This window comes from Octopus sinensis, linkage group LG11 (assembly GCF_006345805.1).
Source record: "Octopus sinensis linkage group LG11, ASM634580v1, whole genome shotgun sequence".
Taxonomy (NCBI): domain Eukaryota; kingdom Metazoa; phylum Mollusca; class Cephalopoda; order Octopoda; family Octopodidae; genus Octopus; species Octopus sinensis.
Window position 1 is genome coordinate 25,148,213 of NC_043007.1, and position 16,631 is coordinate 25,164,843.

The window sequence follows — 16,631 nt, forward strand, 5'->3', positions numbered from 1 at the left end:
TAAAAGAACTTGGAAGTTTGGGCCTCCAACCAGGCTTTTCACAATTCCCTTAAAGCCAGGAACTTTTCAGCACCTCCTCATAGATTGGTAACGATTCTTTAGGCTCACCACCATATAAGAATAGGTGGCTCTGATAAAGTTTCATTCAAATTATGAAAGAATAGGTACAGAACTACAATAGTATCTATTAACAACCTGGTACACTATGAATTCAACCTTATCAGGTCTCATTAGCTTTGTTTATGTAGTCAAGGTCACACACATTCTCCGATATAACAAACTAGTTTTCTTCAATAGCGTAATGAGACTATATATTTGTTTCATATTGTCTCTGGTGAACTGTTATGTCTCACACACACACACACACACAGAGTCGGGTACACTCACAAATGCACATATATATATTATTGTGAAGAGGTGATACTCACGCTTTGACAGGGACTTTCTTTCCACCAGCCTCCACTTCTACTGTTGTTAACCTGAAGTAAAGTTTCTCCCATTCACCCAACTGGTTCTTGTTTAGGGAGAGCAGGTTGTAGGCATATTTGAACACTTCTTCTGTCCATTTCTGTTTTAATTATAACAATAGGGAATGAATAATGAGAGGAGGTAGAAGCAAGAATATATACAGGAATACACTTACATCATCATCATCATCATCACCATCATCATCACCATTACCACCTACAGCATCACCACCACCACCACCACCACCACCACCAAGCGATGTTGGTGGGGACAAACACAGACACACAAACACATACACACACACATACATTTATATATAATATATATATATATACGATGAGCTTCTTTTCAGTTTCTGTCTACCAAATCCACTCACAAGGCTTTGGTCAGCCCGAGGCTATAGTAGAAGACACTTGCTCAAGGTGCCACGCAGTGGGACTGAACCCGGAACCATGTGGTTTGTAAGCAAGCTACTTACCACCACCTCCTCCTCCACCACCACCACCACCACCACCACACCACCACCACCACCACCATCATCAATAATAATTCATTTAACGTCTGTTTTCCATGTCGGCATGGAGAGGACAGTTTGACCAGAGCTGGCAAGGAGGAGAGCTGCACTAGGTTCCAATCTGATTTAGATTTGACTTGGGTTCTATGGCATGGCACTCTTACATGATGCTGTTACTTGGCACCAACACGGGAGCTTTTTATATTTATGCCAGCATGTAATATGTGTGCATGTGTGTGTGAGTGCATGGCCTAGTGGTCAGGGTGTTGGACTCATGATCACTAGATCATGATTTCAATTCCTAGACCAGGTGGTGCGTTGTGTTCTTGAGCAAAAATACTTCATCTCATGTTGCTCTGTGATCTCTTCAAAACCTGACATGTGGTACACCATGCACCTGTTCAGAAAAAGTCAATTTGATGGAGGAAGTGAGCTAATGGCCAGCATGAACATTTGGTTACTATAAACAAATCCTTTGTGCAGGTCGTTCAACAAAAGCTGAATGCTCATACATCATCTTTGAAGTGGGGAGGGGGGTCCCCTCATATATATAGGTGCAGGAGTGGCTATGTGGTAAGTAGCTTGCTTACCAACCAAATGGTTCTGGGTTCAGTCCAACTGTGTGACACCTTGGGCAAGTGTCTTCTACTATAGCCTCGAGCTGACCAAAGCCTTGGATTTGGTAGACGGAAACTGAAAGAAGCCCGTCATATATATGTATATATATATATGTATGTATGTGTGTGTATATGTTTGTGTGTCTGTGTTTGTCCCCCCAACATTGCTTGACAACCGCGGCTGGTGTGTTGACAACCAATGCTGATGATTTCTAAAAAGAATGAAACCACCTACTCGAAACTGTAAGAACTTCATAAAGAGTAATGAAAAAATGTGAATTCTTTGCAACTTTTTCCTCATATTTCCTTAATTTTAAATTCAAATTTCTAATCCTGCTTCATATTATCAAGAAATAATTACCTCCATCATAATAGCTGTCATCTCTTGGAAAACCACATGAATATGGATATGTATGCATGTATGTTTAGATAGATTGATGGATGGATGGATTGATGGATAGCCGAAGGCAGCAAGCTGGCAGAAATGTTAGCACGCCAGACGAAATGCTTAGCAGTATTTCGTCTGTCGTTACGTTGTGAGTTCAAATTCCGCCGAGGTCGACTTTGCCTTTCATCCTTTCGGGGTCGAATTAAATAAGTACCAGTTACGCACTGGGGTTGATATAATCGACTTAATTCGTTTGTCTGTCCTTGTTTGTCCTCTCTGTGTTTAGCCCCTTGTGGGTAGTAAAGAAATGGATGGATGGATGGATGGATGGAGGTTCTATATTATTCACCACCTTAATCCAGTCCTAAATAAAAGAAATAAACTAGTTTCAGCTTGCCAACAGAAGCCCATGTTTTGATTCATGAATTTTGAAAAAAACATTTTTTTTCCTTTTGTTTTAAATCCTTTCTAATGCATGATAAGTGGCAGTTGATGATGTAAACATTAAAATGTTCTGGTGAAAATGGCAGGAAATACAATACATAAAGTTGTCTGTGATTTATTCTTCTAAATTCGTTGACAGACATTGTCAACCAGTCACCACATTGACTGAACAAAATTATGGAAATGTAATCCTCTTTAACTTACATATGAATAAAAGAAAATGTATTCAGCCTTACACACTTTTAGCTTAAAGCAGCATTGAGCACTTTAACATTTTTGTGCCAGAAATACAAACACACACACACACACACATGTGCACCAGTATTGCTTTATTGTAACATTGTCTCATGAATATAAACATTTTAAATATCTTCTTTTTTAAGTAAAAACAATATAAATAAAAAAAATAATTTTAATAGGTGGCTGTGTGGTAAGTAGCTTGCTTAACAACCACATGGTTCTGGGTTCAGTCCCACTGCGTGGCACCTTGGGCATGTGTCTTCTACTATAGCCTCGGGCCGACCAAAGCCTTGTGAGTGGATTTGGTAGACGGAAACTGAAAGAAGCCCGTCATATATATGTATATACGTATATATATATATATATACATATATATATGTGTGAGTGTGTGTACGTGTGTGTATATGTTTGTGTGTCTGTGTTTGTCCCCCCAACATTGCTTGACAACCAATGCTGGTGTATTTACATCCCCATAACTTAGTGGTTCAGCATAAGAGACCAATAGAATAAGTACTAGTCTTACAAAGAATAAGTCCTGAGGTCAATTTATTTGACTAAAGGCAGTGCTCTAGCATGGCCACAGCCAAATGACTAAAACCAGTAAAAGAAGGAATAAAAGTAAGATATATCTTAGGTCCCAGTAGGGTATAAATGTTGAGTATTTCCAGAGAAGCACTCGAACAAATTCTGGGCTCTCATTACTGTTGGATTCCAGACTAATACCGAAATGTTTCAAGTGTAGAAAATCCTGATTTTACTGTAAAGATATGTTAGAAGATTTCTTTGTCTTCTTATTATTTGATTATATAAAGACAGCGAGTTGATAGAATTGTTAGCATGCCAAGTGAAATGCTAAACGGTTTTTTGTCTGCTGTTACATTCTGAGTTCAAATTTTGCTGAGGTTGACTTTACCTTTCATCTTTTTGGAGTCGATAAATCAAGTATTAGTGTACCGGGGTCGATCTAATCAACTGGTCCCCTCCCTAAAAAATTTCAGGTTATGCCTAGAGAAAAGATTATTTGGATTTTGTGTATATATATATATATCATCATCATCATCTTTTAACGTCCGTTCTCCATGCTAGCATGGGTTGGACGGTTCGACCGGGGATCTGGGAAGCCAGAAGGCTGCACCAGGCTCCAGTCTTATCTGGCAATGTTTCTACAGCTGGATGCCCTTCCTAATGCCAACCACTCCATGAGTGTAGTGGGTGCTTTTTACGTGCCACCTGCACAGGTGCCAGGCGAGGCTGGCAACGGCCACGGTTGGATTGGTGTATTTTACGTGCCACCGGCACGGAAGCCAGTCGAGGCGGCGCTGGCATCGGCCACGAGTCGGATAGTGCTTTTTACGTACCACCAGACCATATATATATATATATAGAGAGAGAGACAGACAGAGAGACAGACAGACAGACACACAGATAGATAGATAGATAGATAGATAGATAGATAGATAGATAGATAGATAGATAGATAGATAGATAGATAGATAGATAGATAGATAGATAGATAGATAGATAGATAGGTAGATAGATAGATAGATAGATAGATAGATAGATAGATAGATAGATAGATAGATAGATATAGATAAAGAGACATACATACACACATGCATGTCCACATATAGCTTGACCTTTGCGATGTGTATGTGTGTGTGTGTGTGTTTATTTGCAAACTGATTCTTTTCATTAGCGACCCCTACTGCTCTGGTATAGTAACAACATGTGTTTCCATGGGTCTGGCACCAATTTAAGAGTGCACATTTTTTTCTTTTTCGTGTTGTTGTTGTTGTTGCTGGTTTTGGATTAATGAATTATTCTGCCAACAACAACAACAACAGTAGCAGCAGCAGCAGCAACAACAACTACAACATGTATTTGTATGTGAGTCTTACAGGTCTGTTGTAGCCATGACAATGGATACTAACTATCAGTGCCACGACAAACAAGCTTTGGTTTGTAACCATGGTAACTGATATCAGCCCAGCTGAAGTTTGTCAGCCAAAGACATGCAACATCAGCTTAATCTAAGATTTGGCTTTCTCCAGTTATATCTTGTTAACTAACAGGTGAACAGGTGAACAGTTTTACTGGTAGATATGGTGAACAGCTAAATATACACACATGACTGTGGGCTTAATAAACTCAATATGTAACCATGTGGCTTTGGGTTCAGTCCCACTGCATGGCAGCTTGGGCAAATGTCTTCTTATTTCTTTATTGCCCTCAGGGGGCTAAACACAGAAGGGACAAACAAGGACAGACAAACGGATTAAGTTGATTATATCAACCCCAGTGCATAACTGGTACTTATTTAATCGACCCCGAAAGGATGAAGGGCAAAGTCGACCTCAGTGGAATTTGAACTCAGAAAGTAGCAGCAGACGAAATACCGCTAAGCATTTCGCCCGGTGTGCTAACGTTTCTGCCAGCTCGTCACTTGGGCAAATGTCTTCTATTATAGCCCCAAGTCGACCAATGCTTTGTGAGTGGATTTGGTAGAAGTTAAAAGTATAGAAACATGTTATAAACAATGTGTGTGTGCCTTTATATTGTGTTTGGCATATCACCACCACTCTACTTGACAACTGGTGCTGGTTTGTTCGGGGTAAAAGAGAATAATTACCAAACATTAAAAAAAAGTAGTGGGGTCAATTTGTTCAATTAAACCCTTTAAGGCAGCCGGTGCTTCAGTATTCAACCCGACCTTCTTCATTTTTAGGAAGGTCGGGTTTTTAACCCTTTAATATTTAAACCAGCCATATCAGGCTGAAATAGTTTACCCGTTTTATGCTTATACTGGCCAGATCCAGCCTCTCACATGTATCCTATAATGTTGTTCTCAAAATAAACAAACACACCATCAAAATATCAAAGCTACAAAATAACAGATGATAAATTCAAAACAATGTGAATAAACAAGCATTACATTCAACAGAATAATCTGAATACTAAAGGGTTAATTTGAGGGAGATTTTGCTGCTATTCCTAGGTGTTCAAGCAATCATACAGTAGTTCCCTCGGAGGAAAGATAGTCCTGGACAATGTATATACTAATCTGGAAGCTAAATAAAAACACCCAGAACTATTGTTGCTACTGCTATCATTGCTGCTGCTGCTGAAATTACAACAACAACTGCAAGTGCTGTTGTTGCCACTACCAGCACCAGCACCACCACCAGCACCAGCACCACCACCACCAGCACCACCACCACCACCACCACTACAACTACTACTACTTGTAATATTGGTTGCAGATTTTGAGTGTTATGGTCAGTCCTGGTCAAGAAGACCTATAATCAGGGACATTCCAGCCATGACTATTCAGTTTTGTTTTTGAGGCATACAGTACCCAGGACTACAAAATCCATGTCTTTTCCTTTTGTAAGATGCTATTAGATCTAAGAAAAGGCAAATCAGAAACCTTCTCCTTGATTCAAATCTCACTTGTAGGTTCATAATTCCCTTCTTAACTTAAGTTTCCATCATTGAGCCAAGTCTCATTCCTAGGTTCAAGTCTCCATCACTGGATCAAGTATCAGTCATTGGCTCAAGTTCTGGATATTGAGTCAAGTCTCTCTTCTAAGATCACCCCCACCCCTTGCTGGATCAAGTTTTCTTCATTGACTCAAGTTTCCATGTATGATTCAAGTCTTCAACCTAGGATCATATCTTCTTTGTTGGATTTAAGTTTCCCTCATTTGGTTAATTTCTGTTATTGGCTCAAGTCTCTCTCATTAGCTTGAGTCTCTCTCATTGGCTCAAATCTTCCTCAACAGTTTAAATTTCCATTGTTTGTTCATGTCTCTTCATTGTTTCAAGACACTCTCTTTGACTCAAGAATCACTCAGTGACTTGAGTCTGCATTGTAGGTTCAAGATTCCTTCCTATGCTTAAGACTTTCTCCTTGGCTCAAGCATCATTTTTCTTCTTTTTTTTTCTAAGAAATGTTCATTATTAGCAGTGAGCTAAACTACTCCCATGGGTGTACAGAATACAAAAAGTGATGCCTAATGACTCTGGATGTCATAGTTTCAGGATTCTTCTTTTGCTCAAGTCTCCTTCCTTGGCTCAAACGGCTTTCTTAGGATCAAGGTGCATTACTAGTACACTGAGTTGAACTACTTACATAGATGTATAACACACAGAAAGTGAAGCTTAATGTCACTGGGTGTCATCTGGACATAAGTGTGGTTGCCCATTTGTAGAAATTGCTGATCAGGGACAGTTGACTAACCGAAGAAAGGAAGAACAAAAGGGAAGTAGAAAGGAAGAAAGTAGGAAAGAAGAAAGTATTATCTCTAATCGTACAAAAGTACGTATGACCTGACTCTCATGTTTTGTCCTTTACAAGCATTAAATTAGCTCGTTATGTTCAGAAATGATAATTTTTTTCTTCCTTTCTGCTATCCACTGGTAATTAATTGTTCTCTGTCAAAGTACCATCATCACCATCAGCATCACTATCAGCACCACCAGCAATATGCGTGTATGAGCGTGTGTATATTGAAGTATGCGTATGTGTATTAGTGAGTGATTATTAGTTTGTGTGTGTTTATTCTATGTGTGCATGTATATTGGTGCATTTGTGTATTATGTGTATGTGTTGGCATTAGTATGTATGTGTGTGTGATACGCCTTTTAATTATAGGTCTTATATCTATATTAGAATTTATTGTGATCCTTATTATTATTATTACTATCATCATCATCATTATTGTTACAACAACAACAACAAAAACTACTACTACTACTAAAGTTGTTACTGCTGTCATCAGTGTTGTTGCTGTTGGTGTTGTTGTTGTTATTATTATTATTATTATTATTATAATCATTCAGTAGTTTTAGTTTTATAGCGTGCTTTCACTTCACTACCGAGCGCAGCTCTGTGTGCCTTAGGTATGTGCTGTGATTTGTTGTGATGCTCTGATGGTTATTGTATGGAAAGTGTTCTGCGTAGGATGTGTGCAGTGCCTAGTAGTGCAATTTTCTGTATGTTATATGTGTTTGTAAGTCCTGGTGTTTTGTTATGTATTTGTCTATTATTATATTATTATTATTATTATTATTATTTTTATTATTATTATTATTATTATTATTATCATAAAGGTGGCGAACTGGCAGAATCGTTAGCATGCTGGGTGAAATACTTAGCAGTATTTTGTATGCCACTGCATTCTGAGTTCAAATTCTGCCGAGGTCGACTTTGCCTTTCATCCTTTCAAACTGCTAGAACTCTTTTCCTTTGTAAGTAGTTGATAAACCATCTGAAGATTGCTGTTCTAGTTTGAAACTTTTAAGTGATGGAAAAATTTTCAACTTCAACTATTGTACAATATAATATATTGACCCTGCATAAAGCAGTGGCTATACTTAGTTCACATTATTTTGTTCGTAATACAATACACACATACTATGCATGCATGCATGCATGCATGCATGCATGCATGCATGTATGTATGTATGTATGTATGTATGTATGTATGTATGTATGTATGTATGTATGTGTGTATGGATGGATGGATGGATGTACATACATATGTATGTATGTATGCATATGTGTGTGTGTATACATATATGTGTGTGTGTGTATATATATATATACACACATACACACACATATACACACACACACACATGTATACATACATACCATCGTCATCATTTGATGTCAGGTAAACATATATATCTGTCCTCTGAACCACCCCTCCCACTGGTGCCCACCCCTCCCACTGGTGCTCCCCTATATTTCTGCACCCCCACCACCATTATAGGTGTCTACTCTTTGAACCCCCCTCTTCAATACGCTGCTCCCCTATATTTCTGCACCCCCACCACCATTATAGGTGTCTACTCTTTGAACCCCCCTCTTCAATACGCTATTTCACCATGCATTACCCCTCTCTCGATATCCTACGTTCTACTTGACTAGTACCTGTCCTCTGAACCACCCTCCCACTGTTGCTCCCCTATATTTCTACACCCCCCCCATAAAAAGCACCATCCGAACGTGGCCGATGCCAGACCCCTCTGGCACCTGTGCAGGTGGCACGTAAAAAACACCCACTACACTCGCGAGTGGTTGGCGTTAGGAAGGGCATCCAGCTGTAGAAACACTGCCAGACTAGACTGGAGCCTGGGGCAGTCCCTAGCTCCCCAGACCCCGGTCGAAACCGTCCAACCCGTGCTAGCGCGGAAAACGGACGTTAAACGATGATGATGATGATGATGAAAACATAGATATACCCACACACACATATGTATATATATATACACCTATATATACATATTTTGTGTGTGTGTGTGTGTATACATGAACAAACCTGGCCAATATCTCATAAAAGCACACACTTTTCTCATGGGTCTGTCATGAACCCTAAGCGTTCTTAAGGACAGTGCTTAACCTGGTTTAAAAGTGACTAAGATTACAGCACTGCCCCCCTGAATAGGGCACCAGTCCACCACATGGCTAACCTCTGAGTTATTGCTGGAACTCAGTTCCAGCTGAGTGGACTGGTGCAATGTGAAATGAAGTGTTTTGCTCAAGAATACAATGCATTGCCCTGGTTCAGGAATGAAGACCATGATTTTAGAATCATAGCTGAATGTGAGACGGCTATTATGTGACAAGATGAGGCAATCATCATGTATGTATATATGCATGTATGACTGTGTATGTGGCAAAATTTGAAATATTGTTGAGGTAAATACAGCTGATGAAGACTGATCAAATTTACATTGACAAAGGTACTTGAAGAGTCAGAAACCAGTCCTGCATTATCCGATTCTGGGTTGTCCATTTATCGAATGTTCTTCCTAGCGGTAAGACAAATTTTTCATGTTTGTTGCACACACACGTCTTTACTAGTATATACGCAGTGAAGCTAATTTTTAGAAGCACTCTGTCGGTTACGACAACGAGGGTTCCAGTTGATCCGAATCAACGGAACAGCCTGCTCGTGAAATTAACGTGTAAGTGGCTGAGCACTCCACAGACACGTGAACCCTTAACGTAGTTCTCGGGGATATTCAGCGTGACACAGAGAGTGACAAGGCTGGCCCTTTGAAATACAGGTACAACAGAAACAGGAAGTAAGAGTGAGAGAAAGTTGTGGTGAAAGAGTACAGCAGGGATCACCACCATCCCCTGCCGGAGCCTCGTGGAGCTTTAGGTGTTTTCGCTCAATAAACACTCACAACGCCCAGTCTGGGAATCGAAACCGCGAGTCTGCTGCCCTAACCACTGGGCCATTGCGCCTCCACTGAAGCTATACAATAGCGTTGTATTTGTATTGATTGCTATTTTCCAGTAAATATTGGTGCCTTATTGTACCACACATCTGTATATATATATACATATATATATGTATGATGTGTATGACATCGGTACTGATACCCTCATTTCTCCCTCACTCCATCTCTCTCTCTCTTCTCTCCATCTTTCTCCTTTCTCCCTCTCTGCCTAAGTATCTTTCTACACATCTCTCTACTCATCTAGCATTTGATGTCATACAAAGGTCAAAGAAACAGGTCACCTACAGGATTAACTACTGTGAGATCTATCAATTTACTGATAGATCAATTAGTACTTTTGACATTAGTGGGGGGTCAGCAATAGAAAATTAGTAGGGTCAGAGATGTAAATAAGGGAACTATCCAGTAAGATTTAATTAGAAAATTGGAAATGAGCCAATCAGATTTGGCAATGATCTCAACTTTGATCTTCCTTAATACCCATAACTATAGCTTGCCTCCATGCAAATACATCATCATCATCATCATCATCATCATCCACCACCTCTTGCTTTTCCCCTTTTCCTCATTATCTCCCTCCTCCTCCTTGTCCTCTTCTTCCCCTCTTCCTTTTACCCTCTTTCTCCTCCTCTTCTTCATTCTTGTCTTCTTCCTTCCCCTTTCTCTCCCCTCCTTCACCACCACAACCACCATTTTAATGCCCACTTTTTCCATGCTTTCATGAGTAAAAAGGAATTCGCTGAAACAAATTTCCCACTACAAGATAACCTCCCTGCTGCCAAACATCACTTGTTTGTAAATAAGGTAGTATTTCACCATGACAGGACATGTTTTCATCCATGATCTACGTATTCTGTGACTTACTATTAATAAATAAATACTAAAGGCCCTAATACATTGATATCCCCAGGGTCCTATAATGTTTGTGGAGGCGCAATGGCCCAGTGGTTAGGGCAGCAGACTCGCAGTCATAGGATCGCGGTTTCGATTCCCAGACCGGGCGTTGTGAGTGTTTATTGAGCGAAAACACCTAAAGTTCCACGAGGCTCCGGCAGGGGGTGGTGGTGATCCCTGCTGTACTCTTTCACCACAACTTTCTCTCACTCTTACTTCCTGTTTCTGTTGTACCTGTATTTCAAAGGGCCGGCCTTGTCACTCTCTGTGTCACACTGAATATCCCCGAGAACTACGTTGAGGGTACACGTGTCTGTGGAGTGCTCAGCCACTTGCACATTAATTTCACAAGCAGGCTGTTCCGTTGATCGGATCAACCGGAACCCTCATCGTCGTAACCGACGGAGTGCTTCCATCCATCCATAATGTTAAAATGGCCCAGCATATATGTATGTATTTGTGGTAAATATGAAGGTGCATGGCTCAGTGGTTAGAGCATCAGGCACACAATCATGAGATAGTGGGCTCAATTCCCAGACTGGGTTGTGTGTTGTGTTCTTGAGCAAGACACTTTAGTTCATGTTTTTCCGGTTCATTCATCTATAGAAAAGAGTTGTGACATCACTAGTACCCCAAGCTGTATTAGCCTTTGCCTCTCTCTTGGATATCATCGGTGGTGTGGAGAGGGGTGGCTGGTATGCATGACCGACTGTTGGTCTTTGGCAGAAATGTTAGCATGTCGGGCAAAATGCTTAGCAGTATTTCGTTTGCTGCTACATTCTGAGTTCAAATTCCGCCGAGGTCGACTTTGCCTTTCATCCTTTCGGAGTCGATTAAATAAGTTCCAGTTATGCACTGGGGTCGATATAATCGACTTAATCCGTTTCTCTGTCCTTGTTTGTCCCTTCTATGTTTAGCCCCTTGTGGGCAGTAAAGAAATAGGTATTTCATCTGCCGCTACATTCTGAGTTCAAATTCTGCCGAGGTCGACTTTGCCTTTCATCCTTTCGGGGGTCGATTAAATAAGTACCAGTTATGCACTGGGGTTGATATAATCGACTTAATCCGTTTGTCTGTCCTTGGTTGTCCCCTCTGTGTTTAGCCCCTTGTGGGTAGTAAAGAAATAGGTCTTCCATAAACAACCTTGCCCAGATTTGTGCCTCGGAGGGGAACTTTCTAGGTGCAATCCCACAGTCATTCACGACTAAAGGGGCTCTTTACCTTGTGGTAAATGTAATATCGAAGAATAAACGGAGATTAAAACAACTAAAATATTGTGTTGAAAAATGGGAAAGAAACTTCACAAGAGAAGAGATTAACAGTGTAGAAAAAGTTTTTCATGGGTTTAGTAAAAAAAGAATTAGCTTTGTACCTTTGCCACATCCGAGTTCTCTGCAATGAAATGAAGCCATTCCAGATCTATATAGTCGTAACCATGGCAAACTGTAAAAGATTTGTCGGCAAGTGGAATATTGGAAGAACCATAGTTGGTACCAGCTTCTTTGACTTTCTTTTCCTGTGTAAAACAATCAAAACAGAAGTATTATAGTCACATATAGTGGAACAGAAAGTTGCAGTTGCTTTTAGAAAGATGACAAATTGGCATCGCTTGTATATATATATATATATATATATATATATATATATATATATGTATATATATATATATATATATATGTATGTATGTATGTATGTATGTATATATATATATAATATATATATATATATGTATGTATGTATATATATATATATATATATATTATATATATAATATATGCATGTATATATATATATATATATGTATATATATGTATACATATAATATACATATATATCACAGTGAGTTGCAGAGAAACAAAGGTGTTATGACATGTAGAAGAGTCAAAAATTTTAGTTACCGTAAATCCTTGAGTATAGTCCACCCTTGAGTATAATACGCAGGGGATTTTTAGGGGGCTGTACCTCTGAAAAACCTAAACCTTGTGTATAATACGCACCCCTTCTCTAACTTTGAGTCAAGGAGGTCTATATAACATCCTTGGTTTGTAAAACTGTATACAGTAACGTCCTTTATTATTATTGTATATATAATATAATGCAAACGTGTAGCTTTTTTGTGCATTTTGTTTGCAGAAAATAAAGAAATAACAGTAATAACATTTAATAAATGTTGCTTACTGCAAGTTATGGATGATTCTTTTATGACTTCATTGCTTTCAGGCTTAGCTTAAGGTATTTTCGCGCCTGACATCACAAAATGTATCTGAATAAACATTGCCGGACAACAAATAGAGACTCAGACATTGCTTAGAAAATATTTTTCATTTTTAACCTTGTATATAGTACGCACTAGGGATTTGGACCTTTAAATTTTTGGGGGAAAAAAACGGATTATACTCGAGGATTTATAGAAAGTTACAGACATAAATTGAGGGGTAGAAAATTACATTCACAAATACTGAGCCGATAGATCACAGCTATGTATACATGAATGATTACAACCAGATGTACGTGAATCAGAAGGAACAGACACATGTAGAAGAACAAAAGTAAAATCAAGTACATTAAAATGGCATTCACATGTAGAAGCTTTCTGAACTTTGCCCAGGCTATTCTTATTCTAGTGGTAACACTCTCTGAGCATCCACTTGGTCACCTAGGTAGTGGAAGCTTAGCCTGGGCAAAGTTCAGAAAGCTTCTACATGTGAATGCCATTTTAATGCACATGACTGTAACTTTTGTTCTTCAAAACTTATGAAATCAAGACATTTGTGCTCAGAACCAGAGCTGGTTTCAGCCAGGTAGGTAATGAAAGGGTTAAGGGATTAAAAGAGAAGTAAAGTAACATAATGTACAGAGAAAAATTGATGAAAAGAGCAGAAGGTTGATGTAAAAGGAGAAAGATTTATGGAAAAAGACGAGATTGTTAAACAGGGAGACAGATTCACAAAAAGAGAGGCAAACTTATGAAAATAAGGGGCAGGTTGATGAAAAGAGGTAGATTAACGAAAAGAAAAAAGTTGGGACAGTTTGGTAGAGAGAAATGAAATTGAAGAATTGGGAGGTAGATTCATAAAAAGTGAAACAAATTTATGAAAATGGGGTTAGGTTGATGAAATAAAGGATTGATGATAAAAAGAAAAGCAAACTGATGAAAAGAGATGAAAATTAATTTTAAAAACATGAAGTAAATTATGAAAAGGGAAGCAGATAGATGAAAATGAAGGAAGATTGATAAAAATAAGAACAGACTGATAAAAGATTAATGCAAAATAATGATGATAATAATACTGGAAAATTGGTAAAACAGAAGTCAGATACTAATTCAATAGTTATTATGTAATATAATAAAGCAATTAAAATTTACCTTTGAAATTTTTGCATATTTTCCTGTTCTTGTATCTCTGAGGTAAGCTAAATCCAAGATTTCGACATCTTCCTATAATGAACAAAAGACTCAAACATCAAATTATACATCCACTCATATAAGTTCTACACTATTTTGTTAAATCCAAAATTGTAAGTAATCAAAAGTGCAAGAAGTAATCTATAATTAAAGTTAAATAATTACTTTAATTAGAATTAGTACCAGTTCATAGTGTATATATATATACATACATACACATACACATATATATATATATATATCCTTCCGGTCATTCAAAATGTGACCGCTTGTGTACTGTTGGCGATTTTGCTACCTCCGTCTTCCCTTCTCTGGATCTTTCCTTTTCTTATGTTTCTGAAGAAGAGCTCCGCTCGAAACGTTAAACCCTCCTTCTTCCCTTCCTTCCTGAGCATCCAATAATACTATATTTGTTCCACGTCCTCCTGTTGCTGTGTTTTCATGTTTGGATTAACTTTATTATATATATATATATATATATATATATATATATATATATATATATATATATATATATATATATACATACATATATATACATACATACATATATATATATAATATATATATATATATATATATATATATATATATATATAGTTAATCCAAACAAGAAAGCACAAAAAAACAACAACGCGAGGACGTGGAACAAAGACAGTATTATTGGACGCTCAGGAAAGAAGGAAAGAAGGAGGGTTTAACGTTTCGAGCAGAGCTCTTCGTCGAAACATGGGAGAAGGGAAGACAGAGGGATAAAAATCGCCAATGGTACACACGAGGTCATCATATATATATATATATGATATATGTACATACATCATATATATATATATATGATGTATATATATGTATATATATATTATATATATATATGATGTATATATATGTATATATATATATGATGTATTTATATATATATATATTATATATATATTATATATATATATATATATATACATGTATATATGTGTATGTATGTATATATATATATATATAGCAATTGTATTAGTTTGACACTTAGGAAGAATGGGAAAGTCTTTGACATTTCGAGCTGAGCCTATGCTCTTCAGCAGAAAGGATTCTGAATCCTTTCTGCTGAAGAGCCTAGGTGTAGCTCGAAATGTCAAAGAGCGAAAAAGATGTGTAGGGATTAATGGCTCAACATGATACATACATATATATATATATATATGTAATACCGTACATCTATAAGAGATATTTTCTTGAGACAAATATTGCAGTAGATTTCCTGTCGATGATGTACATACATTGAGTATGATGCATAGATGGCTGTTTTAATTTAAACTGCTTCAATTGCATATATCAGATTATTATTGAGCTGGACAGCAATTCCAAATACTAGTGAATGCTTTATTCAGTTTCCTATATTTTGAAGTTGATAAAGCTTGTCTAAGAATGAGGCTGTGAGTACATGTCCTTAATAAGGAGGAATGGATTTAACATTCTTGCTAGCCACCACTGAAAGAAATTTTTAGTCTCCCTCCAATACATGTTGTCCATAAGAGATGTTATCTCAGAATGAATATCACAATAAATTTGATAAAGCCGTGGGAACGTGCATTTGTACATGCGAGTACATCAGCTGTTGCGATGTACTTACTGGTGCTTTAAACTCTTCGGTTGTATATTTGTGTGAATAAAATCGTTTTTTGGGGGGAATAGAAAAAAAAGTCTATCTTCATTTCTTCTTTTGCTGGTGTCTCAAATTTAGGTTAAATCAGCGTTTCTCAACGGGGAGGCCTATGGGACGGTTGGACAAGTTGTTTTGAGAAAATTTGGTTTAAATGTTTGACAACTCAGCACCGTCCATGGACGGAGGGGGGGGGGGGGGCGTTTTGCTTCTATACATATATATATATACAATTGCAGCATGGAAGATGTTTGTAAGCCATTTAAGAACACACAAAAACCATTAGTTTCACTTCATTTAATTTGTGTCAAAATATATATTTATCATTTAATGTCTGCTTTCCATGCTGGCATGGGTTGGACAGTTGGACAGAAGCTGGTCAGCTGAAGAGCTGCCCAGGCCCTATGTCTGGTTTAGCATGGTTTCCACAGCTGGATGCCCTTATATATTAAGTACCTACTAGAATGAATAATAATTCATATTTAGCACTAATCAAAATAAGTAGTAATACACAATTAATATCTATTAAGATTAATATCAAGCCATGGTTTGTACTGATTAAATCTATAATTTGTATTAATTAGCATTTGTAACAGCCCAATAACTCTTAATGAAAGCAGTCTACATTTAGTAATGATTAGTATCTGTCCTCTCATCACCCGTGTTCTGTTCATCCCCCAGGCCCTACACAGACAATTATTAAGCAAATTAAGAATTAATTTAATTACGATATTGGAATCATGAATAGATAT

General features: G+C 37.8%; 1 protein-coding gene across 3 annotated transcripts in view; it reads right to left on the minus strand.

Annotated features, from left to right (window-relative positions):
- LOC115217147 (1-phosphatidylinositol 4,5-bisphosphate phosphodiesterase classes I and II-like) overlaps positions 1 to 16,631 on the minus strand; it is a 127,571-nt gene that overhangs the window by 57,675 nt on the left and 53,265 nt on the right. For all 3 annotated transcript variants that reach the window (XM_036507256.1, XM_036507254.1, XM_036507255.1), the window contains exons 4-6: positions 14,190 to 14,261; positions 12,195 to 12,338; positions 429 to 568 (exon numbers count right to left, since the gene is read on the minus strand). In XM_036507256.1, the coding sequence (XP_036363149.1) occupies positions 429 to 568; positions 12,195 to 12,338; positions 14,190 to 14,261 (356 nt within the window). The remainder of the gene's footprint in view (positions 1 to 428; positions 569 to 12,194; positions 12,339 to 14,189; positions 14,262 to 16,631) is intronic.